This window comes from Monodon monoceros, unplaced genomic scaffold (assembly GCF_005190385.1).
Source record: "Monodon monoceros isolate NGI ecotype Baffin Bay Population unplaced genomic scaffold, NGI_Narwhal_1 Super_Scaffold_15, whole genome shotgun sequence".
NCBI lineage: Eukaryota > Metazoa > Chordata > Mammalia > Artiodactyla > Monodontidae > Monodon > Monodon monoceros.
In genome coordinates, this window is record NW_021703771.1 from 40486320 (window position 1) to 40500118 (window position 13799).

At 36.8% G+C, this 13799-nt stretch overlaps 1 protein-coding gene across 3 annotated transcripts in view; it reads right to left on the reverse strand.

Moving 5' to 3' along the window:
• CDK19 (cyclin dependent kinase 19) overlaps positions 1–13799 on the reverse strand; it is a 170162-nt gene that overhangs the window by 95495 nt on the left and 60868 nt on the right. For all 3 annotated transcript variants that reach the window (XM_029223331.1, XM_029223332.1, XM_029223330.1), the window contains one exon: positions 13381–13456. In XM_029223331.1, the coding sequence (XP_029079164.1) occupies positions 13381–13456 (76 nt within the window). The remainder of the gene's footprint in view (positions 1–13380; positions 13457–13799) is intronic.

Sequence of the window (13799 nt, forward strand, 5' to 3'; positions counted from 1 at the left end):
ATATCATATATGAATTTCAGTTCAGGATAATAAAGGGGACTAGGGATTAATTATTATAAAATGGGAGATTGGGTCCATTGGGGCTGAGAAGCACTGCTACAGCATAGATATCTAGGAGTGAAGTTGTTTAGTAAAAAGGTATGTGTATCTTAACTTTGCTAGACAAACAAGCTGTTTTCCTCAGTGTTGCAATATAATAATTTACAATTCTACTAATACTACATGCCAGTTCCAGTATTCTACATCATTGCAAATACTTGATACTGTTTACCAATCTGGAGGGCAAAAAAGTATATCTTACTATGGTTTTATATTTCTCTGATCATTAATTGAGCATCTTTTTTATTTATTGGCTATTAATGTTTCAATTTTTTAAAAGTTCCTGTTTAACTCTTTAGCCTGTTTTTCTACCGGATTAAAACAACCTAACTTTAAGAATTCTTTCTGAGGAGAAATAAAGTATAAATACCATGCCAGCAACATCCAAAGACCAAAACCACAAATAAAGTTAAGCTTATTAATCAGATTAATTTAACATAAGGTGGCAAAATTCAGAAAGGCTGGCAATCCAGAAGGAAAAAAAAGCTTCTTTTTAAAATTAGAATTTACTTACAGAGAAAAAAGGTGACAAAACAGCTTGTACCCATAAATCAACTATACTTCAATAAAATAAATTTTTTAAAAAACAGCTTGTACCTAAACCTTAGTTACTTACTACTCTGCAAATAAGATTTTCAAGTATCTTTTTCTTTTCTAATATTATTTTACTATATAAATACCAGGCGGGCTTCCCTGGTGGCAGAGTGGTTGGGAATCCGCCTGCCAATGCAGGGGACAGGGCACAGGGGTTCAAGCCGTGGTCCAGGAGGTTCCCACACACCGCGGAGCAATGAAGCCCGTGCGCCACAACTGCTGAGCCTGCGCTCCAGAGCCCACGAGCCACAACTACGGACGCCCGCGTGCCTAGAGCCCGTGCTCCGCAACAGGAGAAGCCACCGCAGTGCGAGGCCCGTGCACCGCAGCGAAGAGTAGCCCCCACTCGCCACAGCTGGAGAGGGCACGCACGCAGCGAGAAAGACCCAGCACAGTCAAAAATAAATAAATAAAATTAATTAATTAAAAAAAAAAAAGAATACCTAACATAAGCAAACTGTAATCTGCTGGCAGTCATTTTGTTTTAAATGCTAATTTTCTTCAACTGTTTGAATGCTATATTATCTAATAACATCACTACAATCTAAAAACTGTAAAATTTCCAATTAATTAGAAAAATCTTCTAAGAAAAATAGCCCATTCAAGCTTCGAAATTACTGAGCTGCTGAGTATACTAAGAAGCTTGTAAACCAATACAGTAAGTCCTTTTACATACAAACAAGTTACATTCTGAGAGCGCATTTGTAAGTCCAATTTGTTAGTAAGTTCAACAAAGTTAGCCCAGGTACCCAACTAATACAATCGGCTATATGGTACTGAACTGTAATAGGTTTATAATACTTTTCACACAAATAATACATAAAAAACAAACAAACATAAAAAATAAAGAAAACATTTTTAATCTTACAGTACAGTACCTTGAAAAGTACAGCAGTACCAGCTACATCACCGCTGCTTTTACACTTGGTTCCGGACATCCTGGGCTTGAAATAAAGATACTGTACTACTGTACTCTACACAGTACTGTACAGTAAAGTACACAAAAGCACAACACTTGGGCTTCCCTGGTGGCGCAGTGGTTGAGAGTCCGCCTGCTGATGCAGGGGACGCGGGTTCATGCCCCGGTCTGGGAAGATCCCACATGCCGCAGAGCGGCTGGGCCTGTGAGCCATGGCCGCTGAGCCTGCGCGTCCGGAGCCTGTGCTCCGCAGCGGGAGAGGCCGCAACAGTGAGAGGCCCGCGTACCGCAAAAACAAACAAACAAAAAAAAAGCACAACACTTGTAGAGGATGCATGCATGTCAGACCCGTGAACTAACTTAACGTGATTGGACACACAAACACAGGTTCACATCTTTGAAAGTCTGCAGCTTGAAGGTTCATATGTAGAGGACTTACTGTATCTATGTTTTATCAGTTTATCTCATTCCCATTATAATAATATATAACTGTCCATTATAATAAAATACAATTATCTGGTTTTGAACTATAATCTTCATCCTTTGCAAATGCAGTCTATTAACTCTAGTTTGTATCTGTTAAAGTTCTACTTCATCTTGACTTTGCACTGTTCTGATTGGTTACTGTTTGTTTGTTCGTTATTTTATTTATTTATTATTTATGTTTGGCTGTGTTGGGTCTTCTTTGCTGCATGAGGGCTTTCTCTAGTTACAGCGAGCAGGGGCTACTCTTCATTGTGGTGCATGGGCTTCTCATAGCAGTGGCTTCTCTTGTTTCGCAACATGGGCTCTAGGCGCGTGGGCTTCAGTAGTTGTGGCACGCAGGCTCAGTAGTTGTGGCTTGCAGGCTCTAGAGTGCAGGCTCAGATGTTGTGGCACACGGGCTTAGTTGCTCCATGGCATGTGGGATCTTCCCGGACCAGGGATTGAACCCATGTCCCCTGCACTGGCAGGCAGATTCTTAACCACTGCACCACCCGTTCGTTCATTATTTATGTCAAAGATCTATATTAAAAATGTGAACAGCTTATATCACCAGAAGTCATATAAGGCCAAAGTAAGAGAAGAATAATATGTGAGACTATGTCATTATGATAATCTACCGGTACCTGAAGTAACTAAACTCCTTTTCCCAAATAATCTAAATTTTTTGTTATAATGTGTTATTGTACCAAAATCCTAATTACAGGCTTTCCCTATTTGTGATCCCTATCACTTTAGACTTCCCTGTCCACTAGCTCTCTCCACTGACTCAAGATGGCTACTGATTGGCCAAGTGCCTCCATTCCTCATTTTCCTGGTTACTACCTGAAACCCTACCGGCTGCCTAACAGGTCCCCCAGCCTGCCTTAACTCCCTCATTATCTACTCCCTACTCTTTTTCTCCCAGGTAAAGAACTATCCCCCAAACCCGCTGCTTGGATAATACAATTTCCATTCCATACTTCTGGGTGCCATAAAACCACCTATCCTCTGACACTATGGCTTATCTCCCCCAATCCCTACTCTAATTTCTAATGCCTTGAATTCTTGGCCAGTGACCTGAACCTGAAGAGCCTGTTCCCATTTAAAAAACTATGACAAGGCAAGATGTATCCTGCCATGTAAGATTTTAATTCTGAATGTGTTCTCCATAGAAACAATGTTATAAGTAGTCCTCAAGTACTACAGTACTAGAGTACCGTAATTCAGTTACCCATAGGCCAAATAGGTTTTGGTGACAGAGACCAGTAACCTGGGCATCGTTTATGTCAATGTTTCCTGAGGGAAAAGACATTTCACATTCCCAAAAACTGATTTAAAAAGACTGCCACCTTCCTGAAAATACTGCTCTGTATTCTCTCAGCAAGCAACACTATGTGTTCCAAAGAGTAGTGATCAGTATCTGTTAACGGACTGATATATTGGAGGAAGGGGCACAACTGTATCTGCCGCTAAAGTACATTTTAAATATAACTTAGCATTCAGAGGCCACAACAAAGTGACTGAATTTTTAAAAGACATTTACCGGCCCCCTATTTATTATTACTGATCTAAGCTAAGGCCACCCACAATTTACTTTTCCATCACACTAACAAATTCAACTTAAAAGAAAACGGGGAAGCTAACCTTCACTGGGAACTGAAGGTTATGAGCCAAAAGGCTTACATACTTTAATTTATCCTTAGTACAATTCTGTGAGATTAGGTACTATTAATCTAATTTTAGACATGAAGAAACTAAGGTTAACAGAAATCAGATATGTTGATAGTTGGTTTATAGGATTAATAATTTTTATTAGGCCAAAAAAAGAAAAAAAGAGGCTGCACAGACTGAGAAAGATGTTTAATTCCAAATCCAGATAAATCAAAGTAGTCTGAAAGATGAACTAGAAATAAGAGTGGAAATTATCCATATTTTAACCCAAGAACTTAGATGCAGTATGTACCACTAACATATATGCAAGGCTCAGACTCTCTCCTCTCACATGCAACTCCTCCCTCCTAAGAACTTATATGATTCTTGAACATATTTGAAAAGAAGCGTTTTGTCAAAATATTTATGAGATTTAGTTGATGATAGTCTGGTTATAAGGTGAAGCTGAGGATGACCTGGAACATCAGCAAGTTAAGAGGCTCAGGGATTCTGAGAATCCGAGCAACCTGTGGACTGCTGCATGGCCTGCTTCCTTGGCATTGCCAGCCCTCGAAGCAAATCAGGTACAACCTGATTCCCCCTGAAAACACCTTCATTTCTATAGCCACCTAGAAAATGGGTCCTTGCTCAAGATATAGAGAAGTAATGGTCCAGATACAACCTCAAGTCTATCTGATACCAAAGCCCATATTCTCTCCCACTTTACAATCTGAAACCTAAGGCATATTTTTTTTTCAAATAAATACTTTGTTTTCCCACTTCAGTCTCTTATTTTGAATGTAGAATTACCAAGTTTGTTAAATTTTATAATTCAGTATCTTCTATAATAATAAACTTTAAAAATTAAATGTATAGTTCCTTAAAAATAATTTACTTTGACCACAGAAAACAATTTTAACTAAAAGTTATGTTTTTTTAGAGTTTAAATAGGAAAAAGTTACTATCAATAATAATAATAAAACAACCATTGACACACACACACGAGAAACTGGTGAGCAAGACCAGTATTATCTCTTCTCAAACTGTTCCTTCTCACATTTGTCACCTTTATACAAAACCCCAGAAACTTACATGGCCCACCTCTTTTCTACCACTGGCAACAATAGGTATTTAAATCTGCTGCTGAGAATACAAAGATTGGTCACTTAGTCTTCTCAGAGGAAACATAAAGCAGCTTGAAACATACTCCAAAAGGTGCATGCATGCACACACACGTACACACACACACACACACACACACACACACACAAATAATAATAACTTTAAAGAGACTCATGACCTAATATCTACAATAAGGTAGACAGATACACGAAAGGACTAGAGAATCTATCTTGCTTGCTGACTCCTTCTACCCGCCCCCTTGCACTTTTTCAGCTTTTGAAAGGATTTATTTTCTATCCTATGATGGTTCCTCCCTTTGTGCTGACCCTATATCCATCTCCCAGACTCATCCTAAAATAATCCCAAACCCTACTCCCCAACTCATACAAGGCTTCATTTTTCATTACAAGAGTCAGCAAGAATATATTTATTTAAATGCCAAACAAACTAAATATATTATCTTCATGAGAAAAGTAGTAACTATCACTATCCAATGCAAGGGGAAAAAAAAAACCCCACATTTTAAAGAAGAAAAAATCTATGCTGAGTCTTCAATCCCAAAAGTAAACTTCTGTTTGTCTCTAAGGAGAACACAAAGATCATACCAAAGAACAGATTTTGCTCCAAGATGATTTCATACATGATTAATTTAGTTCTAGTCTCCCAATCATGCCAAACTTTTTATGAAAATAATTATTACAGAAGACCATGTTAAAAGTCTACTGAAAAAAGAAAACTTTTTATACCTTTAGTATTTTTCACAAAAATCTTAATACTATATTTTGATTTTGTCCCTTGCATAGAAAGGGTAAAGTACCTGAATCACAGATTTATTTCCACAAATCTATACTCTTAGAAAGTTGGACACATATTTAAGAAAAAATCTGCACTCAGTACAACATAAAAGCAATTGAGATACAATTAAATAATCTTAATGAAAATAAACAGACATTTCTCAACTTTCAATTCATGAAATTTAACAAAACAGTTTTAAGGTTGATAAAAATAAATGTATTAGTAAGAATTAGAGCTTTGAGACTCCCCTGGTGGCACAGTGGTTAAGAATCCACCTGCCAATGCAGGGGACACGGGTTCGAGCCCTGGTCCGGGAAGATCCCACATCCTGTGGAGCAACTAAGCCCATGCACCACAACTACTGAGCTTGCACTCTAGAGCCTGCAAGCCACAACTACTGAGCCCGCATGCCACAGCTACTGAAGCCCACGTGCCTAGAGCCCATGCTCCACAACAAGGGAAGCCACCACAATGAGAAGCTCGTGCACCGCAGCAAAGAGAAGGCCCCGCTTGCCACAATTAGAGAAAGCCCGCATGCAGCAATGAAGACCCAACGGAGCCAAAAATAAAATAAATAAAAATTAAAAATGAATTAAAGTTCTCAAGGAATCCACAGCAAACACACATTTTACCATTTCCATTTCATAAAAAAAAAAAAAAAACAAGGGCTAATTCCTTGAAGACAAGGGAAAGTTCCAAGCATTTCACTTAAATTTACATAGCGGCCTGCTACGCCACCAAGGTGGCAAGACAGGGAAAAAAAATAGTAGCAAATAATGTTTTAACTGCCACTCCACCCTGCCTGCTTTGTGCTATGCAGAAAAACAGCAAGCAACAATCCATTACAACTGATCCCACCTGTCACCATGGGAGCATCGATTCTAGGATGCTGGCAGATACATACACTGGGCAAAACTGAGCAGAGGTGACTGAGGAAGTGGCTTCTCAGCAACACAAGGCAAAACTGAGGAAGATGCAATCTGACATGAAGTCAGGTTTTCTCTATCCCTCTTCCCTCCTCAACCTATGCCCTCCATCCTTCTTCCCTTGACTAATTTTCCTTCCAGTCTGTCTTCACTTTCTTTGGGACCATCTCAATTTTTTGAAGAGTACTCCAGAGTTATAATTTTTCTTATATCCCACAGAACTAGCATAATTTTTTTTGTGTGTGTGTGGTGTGTGGGCCTCTCACTGTTGTGGCTTCTCCTGGACCGGGGCACAAACCCGCGTCCCCTGCATCGGCAGGCGGACTCTCAACCACTGGGCCACCAGGGAAGCCGACAATTATTATTTTGATAGTTAAAATTTTACCTTTGTATTACCCCAGATGAAATTACATTTTATAAAAAATTGATGGACTCCTCACTCTTATGGGAAAAAAATCCTCTGTATTTTTGCAAAGAAAAAAGTCTAGAAGACTATACACAAAATATTAATACTGATTATTTCTAAGTGTTAGTGTTAACAGATGCTCTTAACATGATTCTTCCACACTCTCTGAGAATTTTTTTTTTTTTTTTTGCAGTATGTGGGCCTCTCACTGTTGTGGCCTCTCCCATTGCAGAGCGCAGGCTCAGTGGCCATGGCTCACGGGCCCAGCCGCTCCGCAGCATGTGGGATCTTCCCGGACCGGGGCACAAACCCGTGTCCCCTGCATCGGCAGGTGGACTCTCAACCACTGTGCCAGCAGGGAAGCCCTCTGAGAATTTTATAATAAACATTTTTGAATTTCATAACCAGGAAACAAATTAATAGGATCTGAATTAATGGTGTTTATCACTTTTTCAACCTAACAACCTTATGATTACACAGGCCACAAAGGTAAAAAAAAAAACTTTACATTAGAACTCCCCTGTAACCTCAAGCTAAAAGGGCTCATGTTCACATGTTCCTAGTATGTTCATCACCCAGAATTATTCCCTGTTATGGCATATTGTAAACTGTAAAGCACTGTACAAAGATATGGGGTTATAATTCACCTGTGATCAATAAGGTTCAAATGAAATTAAAATGTGATACGATTTTCTTTATTGGTGACACTTGAGGTAGTGATGCATCTTAGTTCTTAAACTTCTTCCCATCCTGTACACATTCTTCCAAGTTCACTCCATGGCTACAAGTTCTTTGACTTCTTTTCTCATCATCCAACCCTGCTCTCAGAAGGTGTCCTGCAGTCACAGTCCCATCCTTTTAGAGTAATGAGTGAAATTGTTCCTAATTTTCTCCAAATCAAAAGCCTCCTACCTATGTGTCTATATATGAATGAGAAAATGCCAGGAAGTAGATAATATTATGGGATACAGAAGGAAAAAGGCAAAGAACAAGTTCTATCTGCTTTTTCATTTATGATGTTGTCTACATTCTCCCCAACCTATCAGTCCCTCCTAACCTCTCTGACTCTCTACCACCTTACATTTTCTGTCCTACTGCATCAGTCAAAAGAAATTCGAATTCTCCCTTCTTACACTGGGCTTATAATGAAGAAAACAGTACAGTCATGCAGACTGGTGCCATGACTGGTCTCCTACTTTAGGTGGACTATAACACTTCTATAACCTTATTTTTGATCAGCATATTTTCACATAGCCTTCAATAACTTAAAACATTCACCACATTAACATTCACACACACAGAAAAAGAGGCACACAAGAATGTAACTACCTCATCATCTCCCTAGCAAACTGACATATGTTGACACCATCCTTTCTTCTGTCACTGTAGGTTCACAGGATGAACTATCTGTTCCATTTCCTATTCAAGGCCAATCCCTCCAGTTTTGCTTGTGATCCATTGATTCTTACAAATTCCTCTTTCACAGACCCTTGATCCACTAATAATCTCATATGCCTTTACTGATTTCCCCCTGAATTTACTGAGCTATAAGTGCATACCATTTTCGAGTTTTATTGTTGATACAAACCCATGAAACCATCATGACAATCACAATGATGAAGACTTACATCATCCCCAAGAGACTCCTCATGCTCCTTTGTAATACATCCCTGTTTCTATTCCTATCCCCACACAGTCAATGATCTACTAGCCACCACTACAGATTAGTTTTCATTTTCTAGAATTTTCTATAATTGAAACTAGGTAATAAAGACTGTAACCATGCCAATATGCAAAGCTGTGGGTATGTCCAGGAAATATCTGAAAAGACTCTAATCTCACATCTCTTAATGCCATACAAGCAGGACTTAAAGGCTAAAGCAGAGTTTCATTAAACAACAAGATACCACTACATACCTTTAGAATGGCTAAATCCAGAACACTGACAACAACAAATATTGGTGAGGATGTGGAGCAACAGGAACTCTCATCCACTGGTAGTGAGAATGCAAAATGGCACAGCCACTTTGTAAGACAGTTTGGTGGTTTCTTACTAAACTACTAAACATACTCTTACCATGCAGTCCAGCAACTGTGCTCATATTTGCCCAAAGGAATTGAAAAGTTATGTCCACAAAAAAGCCTACACACAATGTTTACAGCAGCTTTACTCATAATTACCAAAACTTGGAAGCAACCAAGATGTACTTTAGTAGATGAATGTGTAAACAAACTGTAATACATCCAGACGATGGAATATTATTCAGCACTAAAAAGAAATGAGCTATCAAGCCGTGACAGATATGGAGGAATTTTAAATGCATATTATTAAGTGAAAGAAGCCAATCTCAAAAGGCTACATACTGTATGATTCCATCTATATGACATTCTGGAAAAGGCAAAATTATGTAAACAGTAAAAAGATCTGTGATTATGGGGAAGGGGGGTGGGGAATAGGTTTAGGATGAACAGGTGGGGCACAGAAGATTTTTAGGGCAGTGGAACTACTCTGTATGATACCATAATGGTGGATACATGTCATTAGACATCTGTCCAAACCCATAAAATATACAACACCAAGAGTGAACCCTAATGTAAACTATGGTCTTTGAGTATCAACATAGGTTCATCAGTTGTAGTAAATGTACTACTCTGGTGGAGGATGTTGATAATAGGTTAGGCTATGCATGTGTGGGGGTAGGGAGTATATGGGAAATCTCTAGAACTTTCATTCAATTTTGCTGTAAACTTAATACTGCTCTAAAAAGTAAAGTCTATTAAAAAAAAGAAGAAGAACCATACAGCAATTTTGGAATCAAAAAGTAAAATAACTACAATGAAAATTTCACTAGAGGGGGGCTTAGCAGCAAATTCAAGCTGGCAGAAGAAAGAATCATTAAACTTGAAGATAGGCAATTGAAAACATCCCGTCTGAGCAATAAATAGAAAAAGAGAATTAGAAAAAAATCAACAGAGCCTCAGCGACCTTTGGGAGACCACCAAGCCTATAAATATACTCATAATGGCAGTCTCAGGAGGAGAGGAGAGAAAGAAAAGGGCAGAAAGAATATCTAAAGAAATGATGGCTGAAAACTTCCCAACTCTGATTAAAAAAAAAAAAAATTAATCTCTACATCCAAGAAACCCAACGAATTCAAAGTAGGTTCCACACCTACACATATAATCAAACTTTCAAAAGACAAAGACGAAGAGAGAATCTTGAAAGTAGCAAGAAAATAACTCCTAATGTTCAAGAGATTTTCATGGATTAACAGCTGACTTCTCATCAGAAACCGTGGAGGCCAAAAGGCAGTGAGATAACATAGTCAAGGTGAAGAAAGAAAAAGACTGTCATTCAAGAATTCTATATCCGTCAAAACTATGCTGCAAAAAACAAAGGAGAAATAGGTGATAAAGGAAAAAAAGAAGAAATTAAGATAGTCCCAAATACAAAAACTGAGAAAATTCATTCCTAGAAGATTTGCTCTACAAAAAAATACTAAAGGGAGACCTTCAGTTAAAAACAAAGAACTATATATATGACAGTAACCCATATCTACACAAAAAATAAAGAGCACTGGTAAAGGTAACAACATGGGTAAATAGAAAAGACAGCATAAATGTATTTTTGTTCTTAACTCTTTTTTCTTCTATGTGATTTAAAAGACAACTGCATAGCACATATATACAATGGAATATTACTCAGCCATAAAAAGAAAGGAAATTGAGCTATTTGTAATGAGGTGGATGGACCTAGAGTCTGTCATACAGAGTGAAGTAAGTCAGAAAGAGAAAGACAAACACTGTATGCTAACACATATATATGGAATTTAAGAAAAAAAAATGACATGAAGAACCTAGGGGTAAGACAGGAATAAAGACACAGACCTACTAGAGAATGGACTTAATGATATGGGGAGAGGGAACGGTAAGCTGTGACAAAGCGAGAGAGTGGCATAGACATATATACACTACCAAACGTAAAATAGATAGCTAGTGGGAAGCAGCCGCATAGCACAGGGAGATCAGCTTGGTGGTTTGTGACCACCTAGAGGGGTGGGATAGGGAGGGTGGGAGGGAGGGAGATGCAAGAGGGAAGAGATATGGGAACATATGTATATGTATAACTGATTCACTTTGTTATAAAGCAGAAACTAACTAACCATTATAAAGCAATTATACTCCAATAAAGACGTAAAAAAAAAAAAGACAACTGCATAAAGCAATAATTATAAAACTGTGTCCGTGAGCTTATAATTTACAAAGTATGCACTTAGCCACTATGCAATAACATACATGCTAACTTTCTGTCAAAATCCCTATCATGTTGCAGTTAAGTCATTCAGGAAATGATAAAAAAAATTACTCAATCCAGAAACTCTGCATACTTCCTAAAGTTCTATTAGGCAAACCCTCAATAAAAATATAGAGACTGTGAATGAGTTTAAGAGTTAAGTTTTTCCAGCTTCCGCACAACAAAAGAAGCAATCAACAAAATGAAAAGGCAACCTACAGAGTAGAAGATATTTGCAAACTATTTATCTGATAAGTGGTTAATATCTAAAATATATCAGGAAAGCATATAACTCAATTGCAAAAATCATCATCCAATTAAAAAATGGGCAGAGGGACTGAACAGATATTTTTCCAAAGAATAAAATATACAGATGGCCAGCAGGTCCATGAAAAGGTGCTCAACATGACTAATCATCAAGGAAATGCAAATCAAAACCACAGTAAGATATCACCTCACACCTGTTAAAATGGCTACTATCATAAAACAAGACATGACAAATGCTAGTGAGGATGCTAAGAAAACGGAACCCATGTATTCCTCAGAAGATATGTCTCTGTTTCAAAAAGAACATCTAGAATTGGGTTTTCATTTCCTAATAATCAATACCTTAAATTGCAGCTATTAACCCAATTAACTCACGGAAGTTGAATTAATGCTATACTAAATTATGGTACTCTAAAATAGCAAAATTGCACACCAGTAATATTCATATTGATTGAAATAATAATGTTTATGACTTTCAGGGAGTTAAAAATCATATATCAAATGCTTATTCTGGTAGGGCATTATAAACACCAATTTACAGTTAATGGAAAACTGCCAAAATGAAAATTTTAAATAATAAATTTATATTCTAAAGCAAACTTAGGATCATACAGAACTTTTTTGTTGTTTATTTATTGATTTATTCAAAAAACATTTATGGGGCACCTGCTATGTGCCAGGTAGTTATGCTAGGAACTAGGGATAAAAAGACAAGGTCCCTGCCCTTCAAACTGTGCACAGTCTAGTGAGAAGCTCCCATTCTGAAATCAAAGAATTTATGACTAGAAGGGACCTTATAACTCCCTTATTTCACAAATAAGGAAACTGAGACTCATGGCTAGCTTAGCCACTAAGGCAGACACTCAGTTGTAAATAAATCCTGCCTCATGTGTTCTTTGCATCATTCTTTTTCTTATGATTAAGAGTGATGATGTAGTGCTTCCATGTGAGTGAAGCAGAAATATGGAACCGTGGGCAATATATGTAATAATTACCAAATGAGAGACAGAAATATCTAATGGATATGGACAATATATTTAATAATTTAGAGACATAAATCCCTTATAGATGTGATATCATGATAAAGCCCCAATAAGAAACTAAAACACTAAAATAAGAAACTGAAGAACTATAATAAGGGAACATAATATTAAGACTTCTAAGCCATAATTATGATTTTGCCTCTGTTTACTGATCTGTAAAATGGGGATATTAAAATTACTTATTTCATGATTATGAAAATTAAATTAATTAATACTTAAAAGCACTTAGTAAGCCTGGTACCTGGTAAATACTCAGGAAATGTTAGGTATTCTTATGGACAATCATTTCTTAAATGTACAAGTATGCCATATAAAGACAAAAAAAAATCATCTTTCTTTAAGGAATTCTCCTATTATTATGATACTCTTATTTTTCTAGCAACTAGTAAAATGTAACACCAAAACACTTATTTCAGAAAAAATATTTTATATGCATAGTATCTAACAGTATCACCCTCTTCTCTATAAAGACATATATCACTCCTAAAACTACAGAAAAGACAGATATTAAATTACTAATTTAAATTAATAATTATACTCAATCATAATTCAAATTAATTAATCATTTAGCTCAGTATTCCTAAGATTATAAATCCTAAATATCATTAAGACAATGTTCAACGATGACTTTCAAGTAATCAAAAAGTTTATGCAACTTTTCTCATCTTATATAAAATATCCTTAAACTAATTAACATCTTTGAAATAACATGCATTTTATATATTAGTGAAGCTTTTATATTAATATCAATCACCATCCAATATCATAACAAAATAAATAATGTATTTATGTCCACTTACTGCAATCTCTCTACAAGCCGACATGGATATTCCTGTGCCTTCAATTTGCTTCAATGCATACTCCTTTTCATCTTTTCTGCATATGAACAAAAAAAATTATTTTTTTCTACGTTATTTTCAAATTCAAAACTGTAACTACAAAAACAATGAAATGCACAACTCTCAGTAACATGTAAACACCCTCACTATGCATGCATTGCTTATTATTTCTGATAATATTTCCATTACAATAATGTGAAATACCAAACATATTCATGTCACAATGAAAACACTAGACAGAGCCAAAACACAAAGTACAAAATGGAAACAGAACAGGATACTAAACACAGCACTAGTTTCAAAAAGTAAACAAGCATAAATATAAACTCAAGCATATTGTAAGATAATTCTACTGTCTTAATTATCTGGAGTCCATGAAA